Source organism: Nuphar pumila, chromosome 7 (assembly GCF_984573655.1).
Source record: "Nuphar pumila chromosome 7, dmNupPumi1.hap1.1, whole genome shotgun sequence".
Taxonomy (NCBI): domain Eukaryota; kingdom Viridiplantae; phylum Streptophyta; class Magnoliopsida; order Nymphaeales; family Nymphaeaceae; genus Nuphar; species Nuphar pumila.
This window is the reverse complement of record NC_143255.1, coordinates 91,856,811-91,879,445: the sequence shown is the minus strand read 5'-3', so window position 1 is coordinate 91,879,445 and position 22,635 is coordinate 91,856,811. Positions and strand designations below refer to the sequence as shown.

Sequence of the window (22,635 nt, the reverse complement as noted above, 5' to 3'; positions counted from 1 at the left end):
CTAAAAGAAACTCTTTTGAAAATCTTTTTAGAAAACTCTTTTCTTAAATTTTCATGTTTATTAGTCGACCAATAGACTTATCAGTCGACTAATCCTTTCGCGCCATATTTCTAAAAAGTCATTTTTGTCAAATTAGTCGACCGAAGGTTTTATCAGTCGACTGGACAGAATGTCTGTTTTCTGGAAAATTAGCAGCAGTCGACTAATGGTTTTATCAGTCGACTGAACAGAACATGGGTTTTCTGAAAATTTAGCAGCAGTCGACTAATGCTTTTTATCAGTCGACCGAACAGAATGTTTGTTTTTTAGAAGTTTTTAGCAGCAGTCGACTAAAAGGTTTTTCAGTCTACTGATGATATTATCAGTCGACTAACTTTTCTTAAGTCGACTAAGTTTCAAAAGTTCAGATTTTCAAACGGCTCGATTAACAGATCAGTCGACCGACGATAACTGTCAGTCTACTAATAACTAACTATTAGTTGACTAACTGATGTTTCAGTCGACTAATTTTGCCGTTTTCCTGAAACTTCAAAAAAGGCGTGTCTTTTCATTTTTCAAACGTTTTGATCGTTCAAAATGGACAGTTTTGACACCCTTTCATACTCTCAACGTATGGAATATTTTAACTATAAATATGAGTGCATTCTACACTCAAAAACATCAAATTCAATAGAATTATATTGAATTACTTCTTGCTTTTCACTCCTATTCATTCAAGTATTTGTTTTCTCACTCACGTGATATTTTCACTTCAGTTTTTCACTCAAATCACTTTGAGAGATAGTGAATTCGTTAGTAGAGTGTTTCAACAACCTCAAAAGCCAATTGCATCTCATTTACATTCAAAAGGAAGGCTCATAGGTTGTATTGTAAGTTGTTATTTATTTTCTGTAAAAAGAAGGACTCCTTGGTGTAAAGGAGTTGTTTGCTTTCAGTGGGATTGTTACTGAAAGTGGGACCGGTTATGGTCTGTGTGATCTTGTAGTTTACAAGGTTGATAATGGAAAATCTCAAGCGGGTTTTGCTTGGGGACTGGATGTAGGTCGGGTTTGACCGAACCAGGATAAAATCTCGTGTTCTTTGTGTGTTTGCTTTGAGATTTGCAAAATCCTTCAATATTCCGCAGAAAGTTTTAAAAGCACTATTCACCCCCCCCCCCCCTCTAGTGCTCGTTGCCTCGATCCTAGTGCACTTTCAGTGTCGTCAAAGGGAGCTCCTATTACAGCATAGGAGTTTACTGCTTAGGGCAAAATCAGAATGTTTGGACTTTTTGAAGAGTTAAGATCATCCTCTTTTTTCTGGATGAAGGATATTTTTATCTTTTTCTCGAACCAGCGTTTCATGGCAAGATGGCGAGAAAGGGTACTTAAGTCTTTGCAACCGCACCGAACTCTGATGCTAAGTGATGCTGACACACACACAGATACGAGCCCCATGTGCTTATATATGTAGCACTCATTTGGACCCCGAACACGCCCTGTAGCAAACCCCTCATCTTCGGAGGAGAACACACAACACCCTCTCGGTAAACTAGTCATTCTTCTTTTCTGTTCTTGAGCTTTTCCTATTAATACGGGCTGTTTTCAGGGGGGGGGGGGGGGGGGGGGTTGTCCCAAGTGTTCCAGAAATCAACCACTGCTTTAGGAGACGTGGGTCACCTAAAAAGTGTCTCACTGGATGCATGGGACACCATGTTCCATGCATTCAGCGTGTCCGACGTTTGCGTAGGGCGTATACAGTAGTGACGGGCAAACGCTGTTTTCCATGCGATTAAACGCCCCCAAAGATTACAGAACGTGGCACGAATAAGGGTACTTGGATAATTAACTCAACTGTTGTAGGCTCTGTAAATCATGGTACATATATTTAATGTTTGATATTTTTTTCTTTTGGTGATTGACGAGTCGGGGAGAGCGAATCCTGTAAAACGCTGGGTGAGATAACTCACCCCTGTACTGTAGCTCAATACAAGTGAGGGGATAACCTTTGTACCGTTTGAACCTTAGACCTTTTGTTTTTTCTTTCATGAAGGACGGAAAAACCACCTTCGAGATCAGAGACCTAGTTGTACTGGCTCATCCTACCGTACTTAATCACCTTTTCAACACTGTAAATTGGAGTACTTCTTGCCCCTAATGAGTCGCCCAGCTTCCCCTGAGCATGAGCAAGAGCAAGAGCAAGAGCTTATCTCTTGTCCTCATTAATGCAAAAGGTTTAACACTCATGACAATGAAACCGTGAAAACTGGAATAGTGCCAAGGCCCCCTCCACTGCATCAAACCCCTTGAGGCTTAGATTTTGGTTATCACGGTATAATCTAACCATCTAACAATTTCATTAGATCTCCCATTGAAGAGTTGGGATCAGGTGCAATTTGCTGTTGAGCCCCACAGTTCACGTGGGAAGATCAGGTGTAATATGATTGCACAAATATTTGTGGATTAAGCACATGGTCACCCTCTATGTTGGGGACAGGGCTTGTCAGTTGTGGGGCCCAAGGCTTGATGGAGGGCAATCAGGTGCTTAATCCACAAATTTTGTGCCATGTAATTGCACCCCATCCGAACTCACAGTTCATAGGTTGTGTCAGAAAAAATGATGGTGGTCAGGTGCAGCTGCACAAGCATTTTGTGCAATGTGGTGATCTGGCCTCCATTGAATGTGTCACTTATGTCATAAACATTGGTGCAGAACGGTTGGGATACCGCCGGCAAGAGGTTTGGAAAGAGCTTTGTAGGGTGTTTATTTTTAGCAATCATAACTCTTTCTGGTAAGAGGGTGCAGACAGTTTAAATTTTTCGATTTTTAGATTTGTTTTAGAGAATTTTACCTTATAAATGAAATGTTCATAATTTTAAGGCTCATAAAATTGTATTTTTATATAAAAAAATACAATATTGATAAATAAACATATGAGGTTTGATTTATAAAATAAGGCTTGGAACATTGAAAATCAGAATGGTCGGATGTTAGAAGGAAACAACTTGTGCCAAGTCTAGGCCAAGTTTTTAAATGTAGCATTCAAGACTGTCATCAATTTACTTGTTTTGTTTTTCCTTTTGAGTGATATTTATTTTTTTATTTATTTTTTAAATGAGACTCAGCTTACTCAAGTCTCGGCCAAATTTGGTTTAAACCGAGTCAAGCTAGTTTCTTGACTCGGTTTGAATGTTTGGTGCTGATACGAATCAACTAGGCTGAGTTACAAGACTCGTTGAGTTTTCTAACTATGCTCCTCTCACCGGTACAGTGGAACAAATGAACGATGCCAGTTCATTGCAGAGGAAAGTTAAAAGCATGCCCTGTTTTTTTCAGGACCATGAGTGGAGATAACTTTCACGTGTATATATTTGTTCTATCAATTTTCTTTGAGAAAATTAACCACATGTTTGCAAAGCTCTAAGAACTTTCTTACCTAAAAAATGGTGTATTTTCTCAGGTGAAAAAGCAGTTCCAGGTCTCTGCAAACATGCCCTGCATCTAATTGTGGGAGCTTTTCGATAGTCAGACATCACCTTGCTCCAGCCAAACTGATGGACTTGGTTAATCCCATAAGTGCTTTATCTTGTATGGACAACTTGTGAATGTCACCAAGTTGACGGGATGTCACAAGTTCGAAACTGATGCAGTGATCAGCTCCTGAACTCCGCACGAATCGCCACCCTAGCACAGCTACAAAACTATGAAAAACATGAAATTAACATAAAAATGAAAAAAAAAATCACTAAAAATATCTCATAATTCATTCATCAAGCTCCCAAATATATATAGCAAACCCACGGGGACCCTAGAAACCCTAATCCTACTATGATTTGAAATATATATGAAACTCTGAGATATGAAGATCAAAAAACCAATATCCAACTAGTGTAATTAAAGAAAAAACATGAATAATTAAGATGGATCCAACTGGACCCGGTAGTGTCACGCTCTCTCTCCTGCATCAGAAGGCTACAAAGAGCTTCCCCAAGGTTCAAATTGAAGATGATCTCATCGATGAGGACAGCCTTTTAACTGAGGAAGACTTGCAGAGACCCGAATTGCCAGTTGGTCAGTTTATTGGATTATGACCATAACATTTCGTGAGTATGTTGAACATCATCTGATTGTTGGGCGAAACCCTGTAAAAACATCATTGACAGGGAGCGTACCTGGATTCGCTATAGTCCGTGTAAGTAGTTCGGCGTTCTCCTCAGCCGGTCGACGCCCACAATGAGCCCATGCCTTATGTCGACGGTGAGCAGGACCCTTTCCGCAGAGTCTGAATGCGGAACAGAAATTGGGCAGGGAAGTGTTATGAATTCTCATCATCTTCGTAACCCCTAAGCCCTTTATATAATGGAGGAATTGGGCAGTTACGTGAATGTGGTCTCTCCACATTCACGTAACTCCCACCCACTATCTCCATTATTCAGCCACTTACGTGACCCACTAAGAGGGTGTCAAACCGGGTCAGACTGTGGGTTGGACCCGTAACCCATAATGTCCAATATTCTCCCACTTGACCCATTGACACCAAAAGTGTACTAAATCGAGGTGTATACCGTTATCTCGATTTAATTCTTCATGTGGGTTCACATGCCACCCTTTATCACAATGATGAATCGTATGAGTCAAGGATATGAACACCCCTTTATGAAATGTCATATTTCATTATACTACACTACAATTCACCTTCAGTGCTTAGGCATGTAAAGAAATTACCTTTATGAATAGGTTGGTCTCTCACCTATTCTATTGGTCCTTTAATATTGTTATTCTGCTATTCTCTCTAGCCCATATGAGAGATTCTTTATGCAAAATCAGCAATAACACAAAACCTCAGAGAATCAAAACATAAACATAAATGTGATTACATAATGTATTGTCATACATCAGAAGGAATCAAAAAGACCCATCCCCTTTACATGTTGGGAATACAATCTCGGTGCTAGCCCTTTAGTAAGGGGATCCGCAGTCATTTTCTTCGTCCCAATTGTATCAATACATACCAGATGATTCTCAGTCCTTTCTTTAACAACAAAATATTTTAACTCCATGTGTCGACACGATGTTGAGCTCTTGTTGTTATTTGAAAAGGACACGGCTGCTTCATTATCACAAAAGATCTTTAGTGGTCTCTCAATAGAGTCCACTATACCAAGACCCATAATAAAGTTCTTTATCCAAATGGCCTGAGATAAAATCTCGTATAAAATTAATAATTTCTGTCCCAATGGATTTCAGAAATTCCTTCACTGTCTTGCAGTGAGAGATAACACCTCAAATATTCTAAGGCACTCAAGATTGCAAAAGCAATAGGCTAAGATTATTTGAATACTCCATCTTCTCATAGACATCATTTTGAGCGCTCTCACTTCTCATAGACAACCTTCAAAACAGTTTTTCTATTCTCCGTATGAGTGGGGGATAAATCGCTCTATACGAGATTTATATTGAAAAGGTAAATATGAGACCCTTTATTATTCATATTTTCTGAGACAAGCATAGTTGAGCCATTATCGTTTCACTTTGGTGAAAACGACAATACTCATAATTGCTCTGTCTCTTCAATTCTCAAGGAATTGACTTCAGTTGGTGAAACTAGTAGATCATGAATCTAGAGGCAATTCAACACTGTACCTTTGGGTATGAACATGCTTCATGGGCTGGAATACACATCTACTATCACACTCTGTGTAAATTTGGAACACAACGACCTACCTTTGGGTAGAATCGATGTTTCATAAATTCACACACAATCATAATTACGAATCTTAATACGGTCCAAAGAATCCTTAATTAACACGACTCAGATCACTTTGGTGATTACATGAATCGGTTAATCAAAATCTTTTACCGAAAAAACTATTTGTATTATGGAGCTTGCCCATGCACACATTTTAATGCATGTATATTCATGACTTAATATCAGTTCATACTTCAACAAATATGCATAAACTAATTTTCATGAATTTAGTTACAATTCATGTTAAAAATTATCATGCACAACTTAACCAACACTAAATACATGAATTAACATGCATAAGTCATGCATTATTCAAAATAAATACTTTATAAAGCATGAAAAATAACAAAAGCATGCTCATATGGGTAAAACCCAGGGTCCACGAGTAGGAACCGGTCTAAAAACACTCTGAACCGGTCTGAATCTGCCCCGAACCGGTCATCTAAGGGTTCGAACCGGTTCAGAACCTTATAAACCGGTACTCAATATGAACAAAAGTTCATAAAACTCTATAACTGTATGCCAAAATCCCTGTATTTCTTTATATTTATGAAAACAGGGTCTCAGCATCTCGGAACCGGTGAAAAACTGGAAAGAACCGGTCAAAACAGCTCTGAACCGGTTTTAGAAGGGGTCGGATCAGGTTCCTGATCTGATTCAGTCTCAATAGTGTTTGTATCCTGCTTTTATGGATCCAATCCGGTATAAATGGGATCCGGGTCTGACCCGACCCTTACTTAATACGAATCAGACCCGGCCCGAACATGACTCGGGTTGGACCCGATCCGAAACAGTCCCGGGTCGGACCCGGTCCAAAACAGACCCGGGTCAGACCCGGTCCTAAACAGACTCCGGGTATGACCCGATCGAAACTGGATACCGGGTACGACCCGGCTCTTAATGGGTTCGGATCGGACCCAATCCAAAATCAGACCCAGGTAAGACCCGGTCCTAAATGGACCCGGGTCAAACCCGATCCGAGAGAAAAACCCAATACTTTCTGGATCAGACCCAGACCTGATACCTTTATAGGTCCGGGTCAGATCCAAAAAGTGAAAAGCAGACCCGATCCACCCAAAAGGGTTTGGATTGGGTCTGTCATCGAGTCTCCTCGCGGGACCCGATCCGGGCACCCAGATAAAAAATTGAAACAGAAACCCGATGGGTTTCTGTTTAATTTTTAGGGAAACCGAAAAGGGGGTTTTCGGTTTCCGCCCTTTTCGGTTCCACGTCGCCGTCACGGCGACCGGTGCCGGTTGCCGGCGACCTGCGTCACCCCACGGTGACGTCGGTCTGGCGATAGCCTCTCCGCCCCGGGTAAATGACGTCGCCCCACGGCGACGCTCTACAGTTCAATGGCAGAAGACCGGCGCCGCCTGCCGGTCCAGCGGCAGCCCCGGCAGTGCTAGCAAGACTGTCGCCGACCAATGGCAGCCCTTGCCGGCAAATCGCCTCACGGCGATCCTCTTCCCCCGGCGAAAACAGCCCCCCTCTGACAACAGGTAAGGGTTTAATTTTTTTTTGTTGTTGTCGCCGGTTTACAGGCTTCTCCGGCGATGAGGTGGGGCTATCAATGGCGCCGGCATGACCGTCGTTGTCACCGGCAGCACTCCAGCGAAAAGTAACCCGCCCGATGGCTACGGAGAACTTTTCAGGCGATGGTTCCAGCGACCATCCCGGCAACAGCGGATCATCCCTGCAGCCCGACAGCCACAGGTATATTCCGATCATCCTTTCTTTTTCTTTTATAAGGATATGATCAGCCGCTTACCAGTGGTTGTCGCCCCACGGCGACTCTATCGATGTCGTAAACGCTGAAACGGCCTACACAGTCACACGCAGCGGAAATGCGTGGTATTGTGGGCCCATAACCCAATGTTGGGCGAAACCCTGTAAAAACATCATTGACAGGGAGCGTACCTGGATTCGCCATAGTCCGTGTAGGTAGTTCGGCATTCTCCTCAGCCGGTCGACGCCCACAATGAGCCCAAACCTTATGTCGACGGTGAGCAGGACCCTTTCCGCAGAGTCTGAATGCGGAACAAAAATTGGGCAGGGAAGTGTTACGAATTCTCATCATCTTCGTAACCCCTAAGCCCTTTATATAATGGAGGAATTGGGCAGTTACGTGAATGTGGTCTCTCCACATTCACGTAACTCCCACCCACTATCTCCATTATTCAGCCACTTACGTGACCCACTAAGAGGGTGTCAAACCGGGTCAGACTGTGGGTTGGACCCGTAACCCATAATGTCCAACACTGATTCCTTAGCACTTGCCATAGATTGCGAAATTGGTGGCATTAGGAAAGCATGCAAGAATTGCACATGCGGCCAGGCTGAAGCAGAGAAAAAGGATGAGAAGCTGGTTCTGACTGCAGAGCAAATGAACAACCCACAATCTGCCTGTGGAAATGTGGGTTTTACTCAGTTCCATTTTTTGCTAAAGTGAAGAGGCCTATGCCATTTTCAGTTAATCATGTATTACAATTGTGACCATAATGTGCTTGTCCATGATTTTTGCTGACATTTTCCACACAAACTCTGCATGCAGTGTGGTCTTGAAGATGCATTTCGTTGCAGTGGATGTCTCTACAGGGGTTTACATCCATTTAAATTCGGTGAGAAAGGTAAGAAATTCTAGCGTATTTTTCGCTCGTCATCATCGCTCCTGCCTTGAGTTAATGTGTTCCACTCCATTTTGGTCTGAGCCAATTTAATTTGTGATCGATGTTGCAGGTAACAATTCCCGGGAACTTCCTAGTAGCTGACATCTAGAGGATGAATGACGATTGGCTAATTACAGGCACCACTCGCAACTGGAGAGGTTTACAACATGCGCTTCTTTTACTCCTTTATAGAGATGTAATATCATGAACTCGTTTTTACGGATGAACAGTTACTGGAGAGAAATTAGAGAAACTGGATACCGCATTTGGAGAACTCTGCTGTTGTTACTCATGGTGAATAAAAAATTTTGTAGATAGTTTGAATCATTGGCACGGATTTTTCTTTTTCTTTTTCTTTTTGTTTATTTGTTCTTTCCCATAAAATATAAGTATAAATCATGATAGAAAAAAGAACTGAATATCTGGAGTAATACTCTACATTTGTTGGGAGAGAAGAACCAGAAGTCCATGTGGATTTCGTTCAAAACCAACAGGAGGGATCAGTTCCCTCGTCTGTATGAGAAGCGGTTCGGTGAGCACATACACGATGACATATTGGAACTGGAAGCCGGGGGTACCAAGACATGACTCTCCTGAGGATGAACAAAAACCCAAATACAGATAACAGGGGACCTATGATTGTGATCCCCAGTTTGTCTGTTGCTGGATCGAGGTCTGCGAGTGTTAGTATTTGCCTGTGACACATGGGTGCTGGTGCGGGTGCCAAGGCAGCATGGCAATTTAAAAAAATAAGGGTACGGAAACACGGTTATATATATATATATATATATATATATATATATATATATATATATATATATATATATATATATATATATATAAAATAAATTCCAAATAAACTGAATATAATCTAAATATATATGCTATATTTAAAATATATTATATACTAAAAATATAAAGTTATAAACTAAAAGTATAATTATAAATTATAAATTGAATGTTGGGGTTAAAAGAGACCTATCGGGTCTCCCCATAAGTGTGAATCGATGAAAACAATAAAGCAATGACAGTGGAAGAAATAAAACTGAAACAAACCAATAGCGAAAACAAACAGTACACAACGATTTACATGGTTTCCTCTCAACTGAGGTATGTCTACGGCAACCAATAGGTCAGCAACTTGCACTATCTTCTTACAAAGATTACAAAGTGGCCAAAAGGCATAAGCCCTACAAACACACAAGGTGTAACGAAATAAACAAGAGGATATATTTCACTGAAGAACAAAGAACGAATGATCTGAAGAACCACCTGTCCTGAAAGAAGTGTAGCAGCACTTCTTGCTTTTGTTCTCTTCGCACCCTTTCGGTGCCCTAAAAGTGTTTCTCATACTCTCTCTCTCTCGCTCTAATGTTCTGCCTTTTTCGCTCACACCCACTTCTCTCTCATTCATCCTTTATATAGAAGATGAAACCCGCATTAAATGCAGAAGACTAAACGTCTTGCACAACTTACGATGCACCTAAAACGCCTTATCACAAATCGCTATCCAACGATACCACAAATCGTCATCTGGCTGGAGCACATAACGCTAACCACAAATTGTTATGCAGCTGAAGACACTCACCATAAATCGTCATCGACAAATCGCTGAACATCAAACTCTGAACAGTTGAATCGTCATTCAGCTGAGAGGACTTCTATAAATCACTATCCAACGAATACTCCAAATCATCCTCGAGAAGATCAAGCGTCGTGCTTGAAATTCTGCAGCAATACTGAATGTGCATCGAACCAATGGATTCCACAAAGGAGGGAAACCCAACAATTCTCCCCCTTCCCAACTTATGTGGAAGCTTCTTCCATTCCTGCTAGGAATCGACACTTCTCATGCTTGTCCTTGGGCAACGACTCGGTCAACATATCTAATGTATTGTCATCAGTATGCACTTTCTCTAGTTGCAATAATTTTTCATTCAAGACATCTCAAATCCAGTGGTATCGAACATCGATATGTTTTGATCTTAAATAAAACGAGGAATTCTTACTCAAGTGAATCGCACTCTGGCTATCACAGTGAAGAACATACTCTTGTTGCTTCAAGCCCAACTCTTGCAAGAATTTCTTCACCCACAACAATTCCTTACTGGCTTCTGTAATGGCGATGAATTCAGCTTCTATAGTGGAGAGAGCTACACATTTCTATAATTTCGACTGTCATGCAACTGCTCTCTCTGCAAAAGTAATCAAATACCCAGAAGTAGACTTTTTATTGTCTACATCACCAGCAATATCAGAATCTGTAAACCCATCAAGAATAGGTTTACCCTTTCCAAAATACAGGCTCAACTTCGAAGTGCCCTGAAGATACCTCAGAATCCATTTCACTGTTGCCCAGTGTTCCTTCCCTAGATTTGACAGGAATCGACTAACTCTAACAACATGAGCTATGTCTGGTCGAGTACAGACCATAGCATACATCAACGAACCTACTGTCGAAGCATAGGAAATTTTTTGCATCTCAATTCCTTCTTCATCATTTGCAGGACATTGCCCTGAGCTAAGTTTGTAATGGCCTACAAGTGGATAATTAACAGGCTTTGTTGTGTCCATGTTGAACCTCTCAAGAACTTTTTTGATATACTTCTCTTGTGATAACCAAATTAACCCATGTGATCTATCACGAACGATTCTTATCCCAAAAATCTATTTTGCTGGACCTAAATCCTTCATGGCAAATGTCTCACTCAGCTCCAACTTTAACTTGTTTATCATGCTGATGTCTTGGCCCACAATCAGCATATCATCTACATAAAGCAAGAGAATGGTAAAATTACCATCTGAAAATTTCTTTACAAACACATAATGGTCTGTGGAGGTTCTTGAATATCCATGCTCAGTCATAAAGGAATCAAACTTCTTATATCATTGTCTTGGTGCTTGCTTCAATCCATACAAACACTTCTTCAGCTTGCAGACTAGGTGCTCTTTACCCTTGTCAATGAAGCTCTCAAGTTGCTCCATATAAATTTCTTCTTCCAGGTCACCATGCAGAAATGCAGTCTTCACATCAAGCTGCTCAACTTCTAAATTCATGTTTGCAGTTATACTAAGCACAGTTCGGATGGAGGACATCTTTACAACTGGTGAGAAGATTTCATCAAAATCAACTCTCTTCTTCTGAGCAAAACCTTTCACTACAAACGGTGCCTTGTATCTAAGTTGAGAGTTGATCACATCAGTCTTTTGCTTGAAGACCTACTTGTTCTTCAACACCTTCTTTCCTTTAGGTGTCTTTACCAGATCAAATGTGTGATTCTCATACAATGAATTCATTTCCTCTTTCATTACCTTAAGCCACTTAGTTTGGTTTTCATTCTCCAAAACTTCTTCAAAAGTTTCTGGCTCACCTTGATCTGTAATCATCACATACTCATTTGATGAGTATTTCCTGGATGATTGGTTTTCTCTGATAGACCTCCTTATCGAAGTCTGAGGAAGTGACTCTTGAGGTGTTGGCTCCCCCTCAATTTATGTCTCATTATATCCTTCCTCTACATCATTGTGAAGAGGTGGCATCTCCTCCACGAAATCCTGAACAGTCGACGCATCAAGGGAATCTAAGTCAACAAGATCACCTTTACTGGACTCTGATGGCTTAGATTTACCAATGTCTTCAATGGTCTGACTTTTCAAGAAGACAACATTTCGACTTCCGACCATCTTCTTATCAACAGGGTCATAGAGTCTATAGCCAAATTCTTCATGTCCATAACCAAGGAATATGCACTGCTTGGTTTTGGATCAAGCTTGGACCTCTCTTTCTTCGAAACATGAACAAAAGCTCTGCAGCCGAACACTCTTAAGTGTCCATAGGAAGGTTCTTTCCATGTCCAAACTTTCTCTAGAACATCTTCCTTCAAGGAAATAGAAGGAGACAAGTTAATAAGATCAACTGTTGTCCTTATTGCATCACCCCAGAAAAATCTTGGCAATTTAGAGTGTGACAGCAGACATCGGACTCTCTCAAGGATGGTATGATTCATTCTCTCAGCAACCCCATTTTGTTGAGGTGTCATCCTCATAGTTCTTTTGTGCTTGATGTCATGATTAGTGCAATGTTGATCAAATGGCCTAAATTTGTCACCATTATCTGAGCGAACACACTTCAACTGCCTCCAGTTTCTCTTTTAGTCATGACCTGAAAATGCTTGAATACATCTAGAACTTGGTCTTTAGTTCTCAGTGTATAAGCCTAGACTTTCTTAGAGTGATCATCAATGAAATTCATAAAGTACAATGCACCACCAAATGTCTTGGCCTTCAAAGGTCCACAGACATCAGAATGTACAAGATCTAGAACATGAGATTTTCTAGATGCAATGCTTCTATAGAAAGAAACTTTATTCTGTTTACCATGGAAGCAATGAACACATGGTTCTAAAGATGTACCTTCAGCCCCCGCTAGGAGCTCTTTTTTAACTACGACTTGCAGTCCCTTCTCGCTCATATGCCCAAGCCTTCTATGCCATATATCTGTGGATGAGTCAGTCTCCATAGCATTCACAATACTCTTGCAGGTCTTCGCTTGCAAAGTGTAGAGGGAGTAGGTCTTAGTTCCTCTTGCTACCACCAAGGAACCCTTGGTTAACTTCCACCTTCCATCACTGAAGGTGTTGTTATAGCCCTCATCATCCAACTTTCTGGCAGAGATCAGATTCAATTGGATGTCTGGTACATGCCTCACATCTTTCAGCAATATTTTGCAGCCAACGTTTGTTTCTAAGCAAATGTCGCCAATGCCAACAATCTTTGACACATCTTAATTTTTCATTCGGACATTTCTGAAGTCACCTTGTGAGTAGGAAGTGAAGAAATCTGCCTGTGAGGTAACATAAAATGAAGCTCCAGAGCCAATCACCCAATCAGTCGCCTGACTGATCAAATTGATGCTAGTGTCATCATAGATAACCATGAACTCTTTATCTATGACTGCGACTGTGACACTCTGCTTTTCTTCTGAGCTCTTCTCTCTGTTGTGCTCCTTGAACTTGAGCTTCCTGCACTCCCGCTTCATATGTTCATTCTTATGGAAATAATAACACTTGACATCTTTCTTTGAACTCGAGTGTGAGTGGCCTCTGGATTTGTCACTGTAGTTCGGAGTCTTGCTCTTACTCCTGCTTCTCCCTCGGTTTTCAATCACAAGTGCCTCAGAGGTATAAGGACCTGGTGACTTTCTTCTTGTCTCTTCATTCAGAAGACTACTGATAACTTGGCTCATTGTTACCGTTCTATCAGGTGCGGAGTTACTGACTGTGACCACCAAGGTTTCCCAACTCTCAGGAAGGAAATTAAGGAGCGACAAGGCTTGCAACTCATCATCAAAAGCGATTTTCATTGTGACCAACTGATTTACAATGCTTTTGATCTCATTTAAATGCTCTGCAATAGAGCTGCTCTCTTTGTATTTGAGGTTCACAGGCTTTCGAAATAGAAAGGCCTTGTTCACTACTGTCTTTCTATCATAAAGACTTTCCAGTTTGGTCCAAAGACCATGCACCAAAGTTTCTGTGGATACATGATGGAAGATACTATCATCTATCCATTGCCGAATGAAACCGACAATCTTTCGGTCTAGCTTTCTTCATTCGTCATCTTTCATCTCTTTTGGTTTGCTGCTATCACCCTCTATAGGTTCATCCAGATCTTTACAAACCAAAAGGTCTTCCATTTTTTTTTCATGTCATCCAGTTTGTGTCATTCAAACTGATCATGCGATCGACGTTGTTCTCCATAACTCACACACAAATATATGATGAACTGAGACTAGAAACAAAAGGTTTGATACCAGATGTTGGGGTTAAAATGAACGTACCAGGTCTCCCCATAAGTGTGAATCGATGGAAACAATAAAGCAATGACAGTGAAAGAAATAAAACCAAAATAAACCAACAACGGAAATAAACAGCACACAACGATTTACGTGGTTTCCTCTCAACTAAGGTACGTCCACGGCGACCAATAGGTCAGCAACTTCCACTATCTTCTTACAAAGTGGCCAAAAGGCATAAGCCCTACAAACACATAAGGTGTAACGAAATAAACAAGAGGATATACCTCACTGAAGAACAAAGAACGAATGATCTGAAGAACCAGCTTGACGAAGCTGTCCTGAAAGAAGTGTAGCAGCACTTCTTGCTTTTGTTCTCTTCGCACCCTTTCGGTGCCCTAAAAGTGTTTCTCATACTCTCTCTCTCGCGCTCTAATGTTTTGCCTTTTTCGCTCACACCCACTTCTCTCTCATTCATCTCTTATATAGAAAACGAAACCCACATTAAATGCGGAAGACTAAACGTCTTGCATAACTTACGATGCGCCTAAAGCGCCTTATCACAAATCGCTATCCAACGATACCACAAATCGTCATCTGGCTGGAGCACATAACACTAACCACAAATCGCTATGCAGCTGAAGACACTCACCATAAATCATCATTGATAAATCGTTGAACATCAAACTCTGAACAGCTGAATCGTCATTCAGCTGAGAGGACTTCTACAAATCACTATCCAACGAATACTCCAAATCATCCTCGAGAAGATCAAGCGTCATGCTTGAAATTCTGTAGCGATACTGAATGTGCATCGAACCAATGGATTCCACAAAGGAGGGAAACCCAACATTGAATACAAACTTATATGTACAGAGGGCAAAATGAAGTGTGTGTGACATAGGTATCTGCAAATTCTTTGATGCAGTGTGGACTTGTTTCTCCAATTCGGCGTGCAGCTGCGAAAAAGCAGATGCAGGGTGGAAACTTTCCATGGCTGCAGCTCCCTCAAGACCGATAGCATGGCAGAACGGCAAGGTCCCATGCTGCATAATCTTCTTTTGGATTCTTTGCAGTCTGCTTCTGTGGAAGGAATTTCTTCATGTTGAGTTTGTAAACAGATGATTGATATGAATTATTGTGGCTGTACTGAGTGGAATTGTTTGTAGTGGATTGAGTGCCGTATTGACTGGAATAGTTTGTAGGTAAAGAACCATTGGATTGACTAGGTTGTCAACAGGTCGGGTATTCGACTCATTTGCCTTCTCCAAATCTGATCAAATAACAGGCAGATTTGGATAGTCTAGGAGAGGGAGACTATTCAAAGTATGGTGATTTAATTGAAAACGTTAACATATTATCAATATTTTCAGAAGCTTTTGTTTATGTTGGTTGTTAAAGAAAAGGTTTTTCCTTTGTGTTTAATATATTTTATATGTTTAAAAACTTATGGATGCTAATATTTATCCAAGGTATTCTTTAAGAAGTTAATATATTTTAATTTTAAAAATCTTTTCCATGAAAGTCTAGTTTACTGCAAGATTTTCCTTTGCCTTGAAAATCCTGCTAGCAAGATCTGTGGCATTTAGTCACAAGTTAATAAGTCTTTCTGTTATGTAGGTTGTCAAAAGAAAAAAAAGGAATTTCTTTGTGTTCAACATTTTTTTATTTTTAAAATTTTGTATATGCTAATATTTTTCCAAGGTATTCCTGAAAAGATTAATTTTTTAATGTCTTTTAGTCTTAAAAATCTTATATATGATGATATTTCGTCCAAAAAATATTTAATTGATCGCAAGATTTCCCTTCGTCCTGAAAATCCGCTAGCAAGATCTGTGGCATCGTGTCACAAATTGAATAGGCCAGGTTTAGACTTAGCAGCAAAAATGAATTAAACAAAATTGCCTCCATGCAGAATCGAACTACAGACCTTCAGTTTACAAGACTGACGCTCTACCAACTGAGCTATAGAGGCAATGCTTAATGTGGATACAAAACAAATACCTAGAAACTTATCACACGTTCATGAACTTGGATCCATTCAGTATTTAGCATACACATTATATGCTAAGTTATGGGTCTTAAAACAAAATCTGGATGAAAAATTCGGATCGGATTCAAACTTAACGTGATTGGGCTTTTTTAAGAATAGGATTAACATTTGCATTGACACTCTTCTCTCGGATCTAATACCCCGATTCATTACCTCAACCAACCACCATATGTAATTCATCATAAATGTAAATTTTGAAACCAAAATAAAAAAATAGGGTTTCTAGTTTGTTGGAACAGGGACGACATCAATTTGATCTGGACCTGATCCAGTATGGGAAAACTGGATCCAGAAGGCCTCGTCTTGATGTCAAACCTGGACCAGGATCTATTGAGAGCCCTAGGTCTTTGATGAACGAGTTGGATCCAAGCATGACCCAACTGGCTGGAGAAGGGGTGCTCTACATCCAATCTGCAAGTCAACTTGGTTAGCTGACTCGAGCCAAGTCCTAGCTGAGTGAGTCCAGGCCTAGTGGTCAAACACTCAAATCTGGGTCCAGAACTTTGAAACCACTTTTTTTATAACCCCAAAAAACTGCAGTGAGGACCTGGTGATGTTGGCTCAGCCTACCATACCTAGAGTCGTCATGCCGGTAGCGTAAAACTCCGCTAGCGCAAAGAAAGGACATTCATGACAATCAAACCTTGATCCCCCGTCTCTGAGGCCAAGGGCCCTTGGTCAAAAAAAAAGGGTAAGATGAGAGAGGGGCTAATATTGGCTACTAATGAAGGTACAAAATTAATGAGTAAAAATCACTTTTTTCTTAAAAAAAATCTATGCGATTTACATGGTTTGGTTTGTTTAGTAGAAAACTTGTTTTGAATCATGTGATTATCACAAGTAATTAGGTTTTTAAAGGACTACAAAAATCGACTCCTCACAATATGTCAAAATTTTATAACTCAAAAGATCACATTTTTTACCTCAGAAAAGCACAATTCAAAGCTCTAAGTGATACAACTTTTACCTATGATTTCTAGCCCATTAGTTTTGTACTTTCATTTAGTAGCTAATATATATATATATATATATATAGAGAGAGAGAGAGAGAGAGAGTTTTCAATATCTAAGATGAGTCTACTTTTCCCTTTTTAGGTTTTAAACTTTAAAGTGCCCAAAGCCTCAACCGTTCCGCTTTTTTGAGGGTTGACCTGCATTTGTTTCAAAGACACTTTTGGCCCTTCTTTTTAAAAGAGTGGAAAGGATAAACACACTCTGCCCTATAATCACTCACCGTACCTGTATCCACTGGTTTGTAGAATACAATGAATAAACTATAAATGATTCTCTGTATTTGTGTATTTATTTGGCAAAAGAACATTTTCTGCAAAGAAAAAATAATTTTATACCTTAGAGGGGGTTTTCTAAATTATTAAAGACAACTTAGACAAGTGATTGAACTTGAAAACCAATTGTTTGGGGATCTCGAAAAAATACTTCCGAGTTTGTGCATCTTTTTGTAAATTACCTTTGAGAGAGAGAGAGAGAGAATGATTGATTGATTGATTGATTGATTGATTTTAACAACAATGCCCAAGTGGCTGTGGGCATGAAGAAAGAGAGAGCTGACACCTTTGTCCCAGGTTCGGCTCCCATCAGGTGTGCGTGGATGCTTTTAACTGGTGGGCTCCGTAAGAGCCTGCAGTGACCCATCTTGGGGTTTACCTCGCGCACAGAGGCGGGCCCATTAAGTGACCTGGTTTTCGGTGAGGTTTCCTCTACATAAATAAATGTAGCCTATATTTTGACAGTTTCTAAGAAAACAGAAGCTCATATCAGAAAATTAAAAAATGTGAGACTCATTTTTTAAATTAAGAGCAAAAGCTTGGCTCCTAAACGAAAATTTCCCAAACAAAAGGGGTCCAATGGCTACTGATCCAATTAGCCTACATTTGGTTAGATGACGTGTACACAACCTATGAAAAATCGGTATTCAGAATGCTCATTACCTGTTTCAACGTTGAAACTTCTGGTACATAGACAGAATAGGCCACTTGAGGGAAAAAATGTGGTGTGAGTATATATAGTTACTAGAATATTAGAAATATTGTGTGAACTACGGTTTTCATGGACTTTTTGTTCTTTTCTCTTGAATCTAACTATACCGATGTGATCTACATGTTTGGTTTCATATGAACCCACTCTTAAATCATCCAATTTTGATGCATAAACAAGATTTTTTTTACTTTAACATTGGTGACTCGTAATCTTCATAAATATTCAAGCATTCAAAGATTGCATTTTTTTATCGAAAATACATGATCCAATGGTTGATTCCTAGCAAATTCACCATGCCAAGCACATCCACATGGTTGGATTTGCAAAAAAGAAATGTTGAAAATGCCCACATTTGGGGGGGGGGGGCAAGTAGGTGCCTACTGCAAGAGAATGGGGTTTTAGAAGTATTTTTCACAAATCTAACCCTGCAAATGCATTCGGCATTCAGTTTGCTAGAAAATGTACCTTTCATGAAAGTTATCTAATTCAATCTGATTAGATATACATTCACAGAATATAATTAGGATCATACTTTTTATTTCATCCAACGGACTTTTTTAAATATAGGATAAAAAACACTTTTTCATCGTCTTTCTATATGAATTAGGAATGATTTCTTCTTGTACTGCCCAGTGCCCATGATCAGAGTTATTGGTTTGCCTTTGGCATGCCTAATCACATTCAATCGATGAAACCAAAATAGTGACCGGGCCATAACTTCCAACCCAAATCGACCAAATCTCTGTCAACAAGTGGCATGAATCTAAACACCAACCGGGGCTCCGCTTGTCTGGTACCTTGTGTTTGGGCATCATTTGAATCCCAATGGTATCGTTGTATAACTGGTAACGGTCAGGCTAACCCCAGCTTGCCTATTTAAAAAAAACGGGCGGATCTAGGACCTATTCTTATATTCGCAGAAAAACCTTGAAACGTTTATCCATTCAAATACATTTAAATGGAGTTGAACAAGATATCTAGACAATTAGGAAGCACCATCATACCCAAGGGGGCCCGGGTCGAATGCCACAGGGGTTATCATTTGTAAAATCCAGTTTTAACAAAAAAAAATCTCGGACCCGGGTCGGGTCAAGACCCGACCCGGATCCAACCCATGCCCAGCCCCTCGAAAACCCCTTTTCAGAGGGGCTGGCAGCCCACGGCAGGGGGATCTCCAACGACACAGAGGGCGGGCCCTGTGTGCGCCCCCTCCTTATAAAAAAGGCGAGAGGGGAGAGGGGAAGGCTTACGATCCTCCCCCGACCCCCCCCCCCCCCGACTCTCTCTCTCATCTCTCGTCTCTCCCCTCTGTCTCTGCTCTCTCTCCCCCCGACTCCATCCCTCGCTCTCCACTCCGACGAGCTTCCTTCACGGCAGCCACTCCCCGGCAACCTCCTTTCCCTCGGCAGCCCAAGTAAGCCCCCCTTCTCCTCCTATTTTCCCCCCTTTTTTCTTCCTCTTTTCCGTCAGGCAAGGCGCCCCGCCCCCTTGCCTTTATCTCTTTTAGCAGGCAGGGGGCTCCGCCCCCAGCCCTTTTTGCTGTTCCGGCAAGGACCATCGGCCCTTGCCATTCTCTTTCAGGAAGGGGCCGATGGCCCCTGCCCCACTCTAGACCGACAAGGGCCTCTGGCCCCTGTCCTATGTTCTGTCGAGCAAGGCTCGGCAGGGGCCATTTGGCCCCTACTTCCTCTCATGTTAAGCCGCAAGGGGGCCTTTGGCCCCTGCGCTCCCCCTCCCTACTCGTTTTCTTGGCAGGGGCCATCGGCCCCTGCCCCTTTCTTTTAAAACCTGGCAGGAGTCGAAGGCTCCTGTCCCTCCTTTCTTTAAAATCAGCAAGGGCCTCCTAAGGCCCTTGCCTCTCCTTTTGAAGACTCAGCAGGGGGGGGGGCAAAGGCCCCTGCCCTCCTTTAGATATCCGGTAGGGGCCGATGGCCCCTACACCTATCTCCTTTAACGGCATGGGTCATTAGACCCTACCCCGTTCTTTTTCGTAACTGTAGGGGTCGATGACCCCTGCATTGAGTTGCGGAGAAACCGAGTTCTCTCCCTATCTTTATTCGTTTTATGCATGTTAAACAACATACTTTTGCAGTGTTATGCAACGGAGCCCGTTCGCGCCCCGCGAACTAAACCGACAATCACCTACGCTCATAGACGACTTCTTTCTCGCAATACCCCAAGGTAGGAGAAGTTGCATAATAACTTAAATAACTAAATCAAGCTAACATAATTAAAGGTTGAAAGGACTTAATTACATATACGTATATAAGTACGCTTTTAAATTCAAGAACGCGGTTTCGCAATCCTTGTCCTTTGCTTTCGCATTTCTGTTTCTGTGTGTCGTCGCGCTTTGCGCCCAGGCTTTTGCTTTTGTATTTATTACTTACTGTCTTTTAATTCAAGGGTGCGGTTTCGCAATCCTTGTCCTTGCTTTCGCATTTCCTGTTTCTGTTTGTCGTCGCGCTTCGTGCCCAGGCTCTTGCTTTTCGCATTATTGTCTTTCGTTTTTGCCTTGCCATCAACTCAGCGTATTTGAGAGGAATACCTATTCCATTATTTTACCTGATATGTTTTGGGAAAACCCTTGATCTGGGGCACGATCAAGTTGCTAGGTGATGAGTTCGTTTGCGAAGCCCATTTACCAAAACCAGTGTCGTGACTTGCATAACACCCACACACTGCATCATCGGATGTCAGATTCCAGAAAATCACATGTCATATGTTGGCAAGTTGTGGGTCGTTTCGAAAGATTTAAAATATTAAAAATAGTTTTTAAAACATTATATCTTTGTAAAACACACTCCCGAGGCTCCTATTAAGGACTTATATCCCTTTCCTCATAGTGTACTCTTGAACATGCGAGGCATGTTAGTACTACGACGATTGGATGAGATGGTCTTATGACCTCGATTAGTGCTTTGTGCAAGTAGTTGAAAACACATATAAAAGAATGGGATCGCCTTCATAGGCAAGATGCTCGTTTTGGTCTAATGAACCAGAGCATAAAGAATGAGGCAACAGCTAAGAAACCCCGTCGCGCTCGATTCAACCTGGCTTCGTCAAGAGAGAGGACGAAGGATACTAACTCCAATGGACAAACCATTTATGGCTTTTTCGGGCAAAAGACTCATCTTCCCCAGTCATCGGAGGTTAGGGGGGATAGGGGCTACATAGGTTAGCCTAACACTTCTGCAGAAGTTGGATGCATCCCTATCAGGCCTTGAGGATTAACTCTCTCGACCATCGGTCGTCTCCATAAGAATAGGATTCAGTCAGACAATCGAGGTATCTTAAAATACTTAACATAATGAAAACTCGACTTGGACTCGACTGTTTCGACTCACGTGCCATGTATGTACCTGCATGGTCGGTTAACAAGTGATAACTAAATTGAGCATGCTCACCTTTCAGTTTGTTGTACTTAGTTTGCTTGTTACTACCTGCAGCATAAATTATCTATGCCTAATTTAGTTCTTTCTGTCTTTGTGCTCTCCTACTAGTTTTTCGCAAAACTAACCCATTTCATGGGTACAGGTGAAAAATAGGTGCATCAGGTGATGGCGCGACTACGAGATGATTTAAGGATCCACTGTTTCTGCTCGTAGTTCTTCTCCTGGACATTTTGGTTTTTGATACGGTTTTCCCTAGAGGAAATCCAAATTTTGTACAAACTTGATACTCTCTTTAAATAGAAGAAATGGTTTCCTAAGTATTATTGCAGATCGTCCATGGTAAATCTTTGTTCTCTCGCTAACGTGTCCAAGGTTGTCAGACTTGTTATTTTTCTTTTAAAGAATTCGTTTCCACTGATTTTAAAAATAAACTTTATAAAGAAAAGGAATTTTTCAACTATTTCAAGGAAATTATAAGGTTTGAAATTTTGGGGCGTTACAACTTGGTATCAGAGCAGATCGAAACAGTGATTCTTGGTCATCGAGCATCCGCATCGCGCTGTAAGTAACTTAATTTCTCTTTTTTCTATACTATTAGACTAGAACATACCTTACATGAGTATTTGGGGTTTTCTTGTTCAAAGAAAATGAACCCTCCGGATGGTGAGAGATTGGGACGCAGAAGAGGTGCACGAAGAATGCACTGTCGTTCAGTAAGGGGCAGAAGCTCTGTGATAGGAAGACTTGAGTGTTTGACTACCGGTTCAGAACATTGGACCAGCAGGCCGCCCTCTCCCACTTTTGCGGAATCTTGGGGTTTTACGCTTCTGGATGCCTACCAAGCACCGCTAGCAGTGACATGGGCAACAGTGCACTTTCGGGAAGGAAGTCGCGTACCAAATCATGTTTTAGTTAATCGGCACACTTCTCTGGAATCCTTTGAAGCAGAATTCCTTGGCAAGCCCAGATGGGGTGCGAATTCTGTGGTGAGGAAGAACATA

General features: G+C 41.2%; 1 protein-coding gene and 1 non-coding gene across 2 annotated transcripts; one reads left to right on the top strand and one right to left on the bottom strand.

The window, feature by feature from the left end:
- The first annotated feature begins 3,838 nt into the window (after positions 1–3,838).
- Positions 3,839–8,499, top strand: LOC149832475 (anamorsin homolog 2-like). Its single transcript, XM_090013253.1, has 5 exons — positions 3,839–3,867; positions 3,962–4,050; positions 8,014–8,144; positions 8,283–8,358; positions 8,468–8,499. The coding sequence occupies exons 1-5, from the start codon at positions 3,839–3,841 to the stop codon at positions 8,497–8,499; spliced, it is 357 nt and encodes a 118-aa protein (XP_089869379.1).
- Positions 8,500–16,093: 7,594 nt separating this feature from the next.
- TRNAT-UGU (transfer RNA threonine (anticodon UGU)) lies at positions 16,094–16,166 on the bottom strand. Its single transcript has one exon. It is a non-coding gene; the product is annotated as a tRNA-Thr (tRNA).
- Between the last annotated feature and the right edge of the window lie 6,469 nt (positions 16,167–22,635).

What these genes read in the sequence shown, in the direction of transcription:
- LOC149832475 (XM_090013253.1), top strand. Translation starts at nt 3,839, where the DNA reads ATGAAGATCAAAAAACCAATATCCAACTA. An exon ending in AAAAAACCAATATCCAACTA is followed by an intron (nt 3,868 to 3,961) that starts GTGTAATTAAAG and finishes GGCTACAAAGAG; the next exon opens with CTTCCCCAAGGTTCAAATTG. An exon ending in GAGACCCGAATTGCCAGTTG is followed by an intron (nt 4,051 to 8,013) that starts GTCAGTTTATTG and finishes CACTTGCCATAG; the next exon opens with ATTGCGAAATTGGTGGCATT.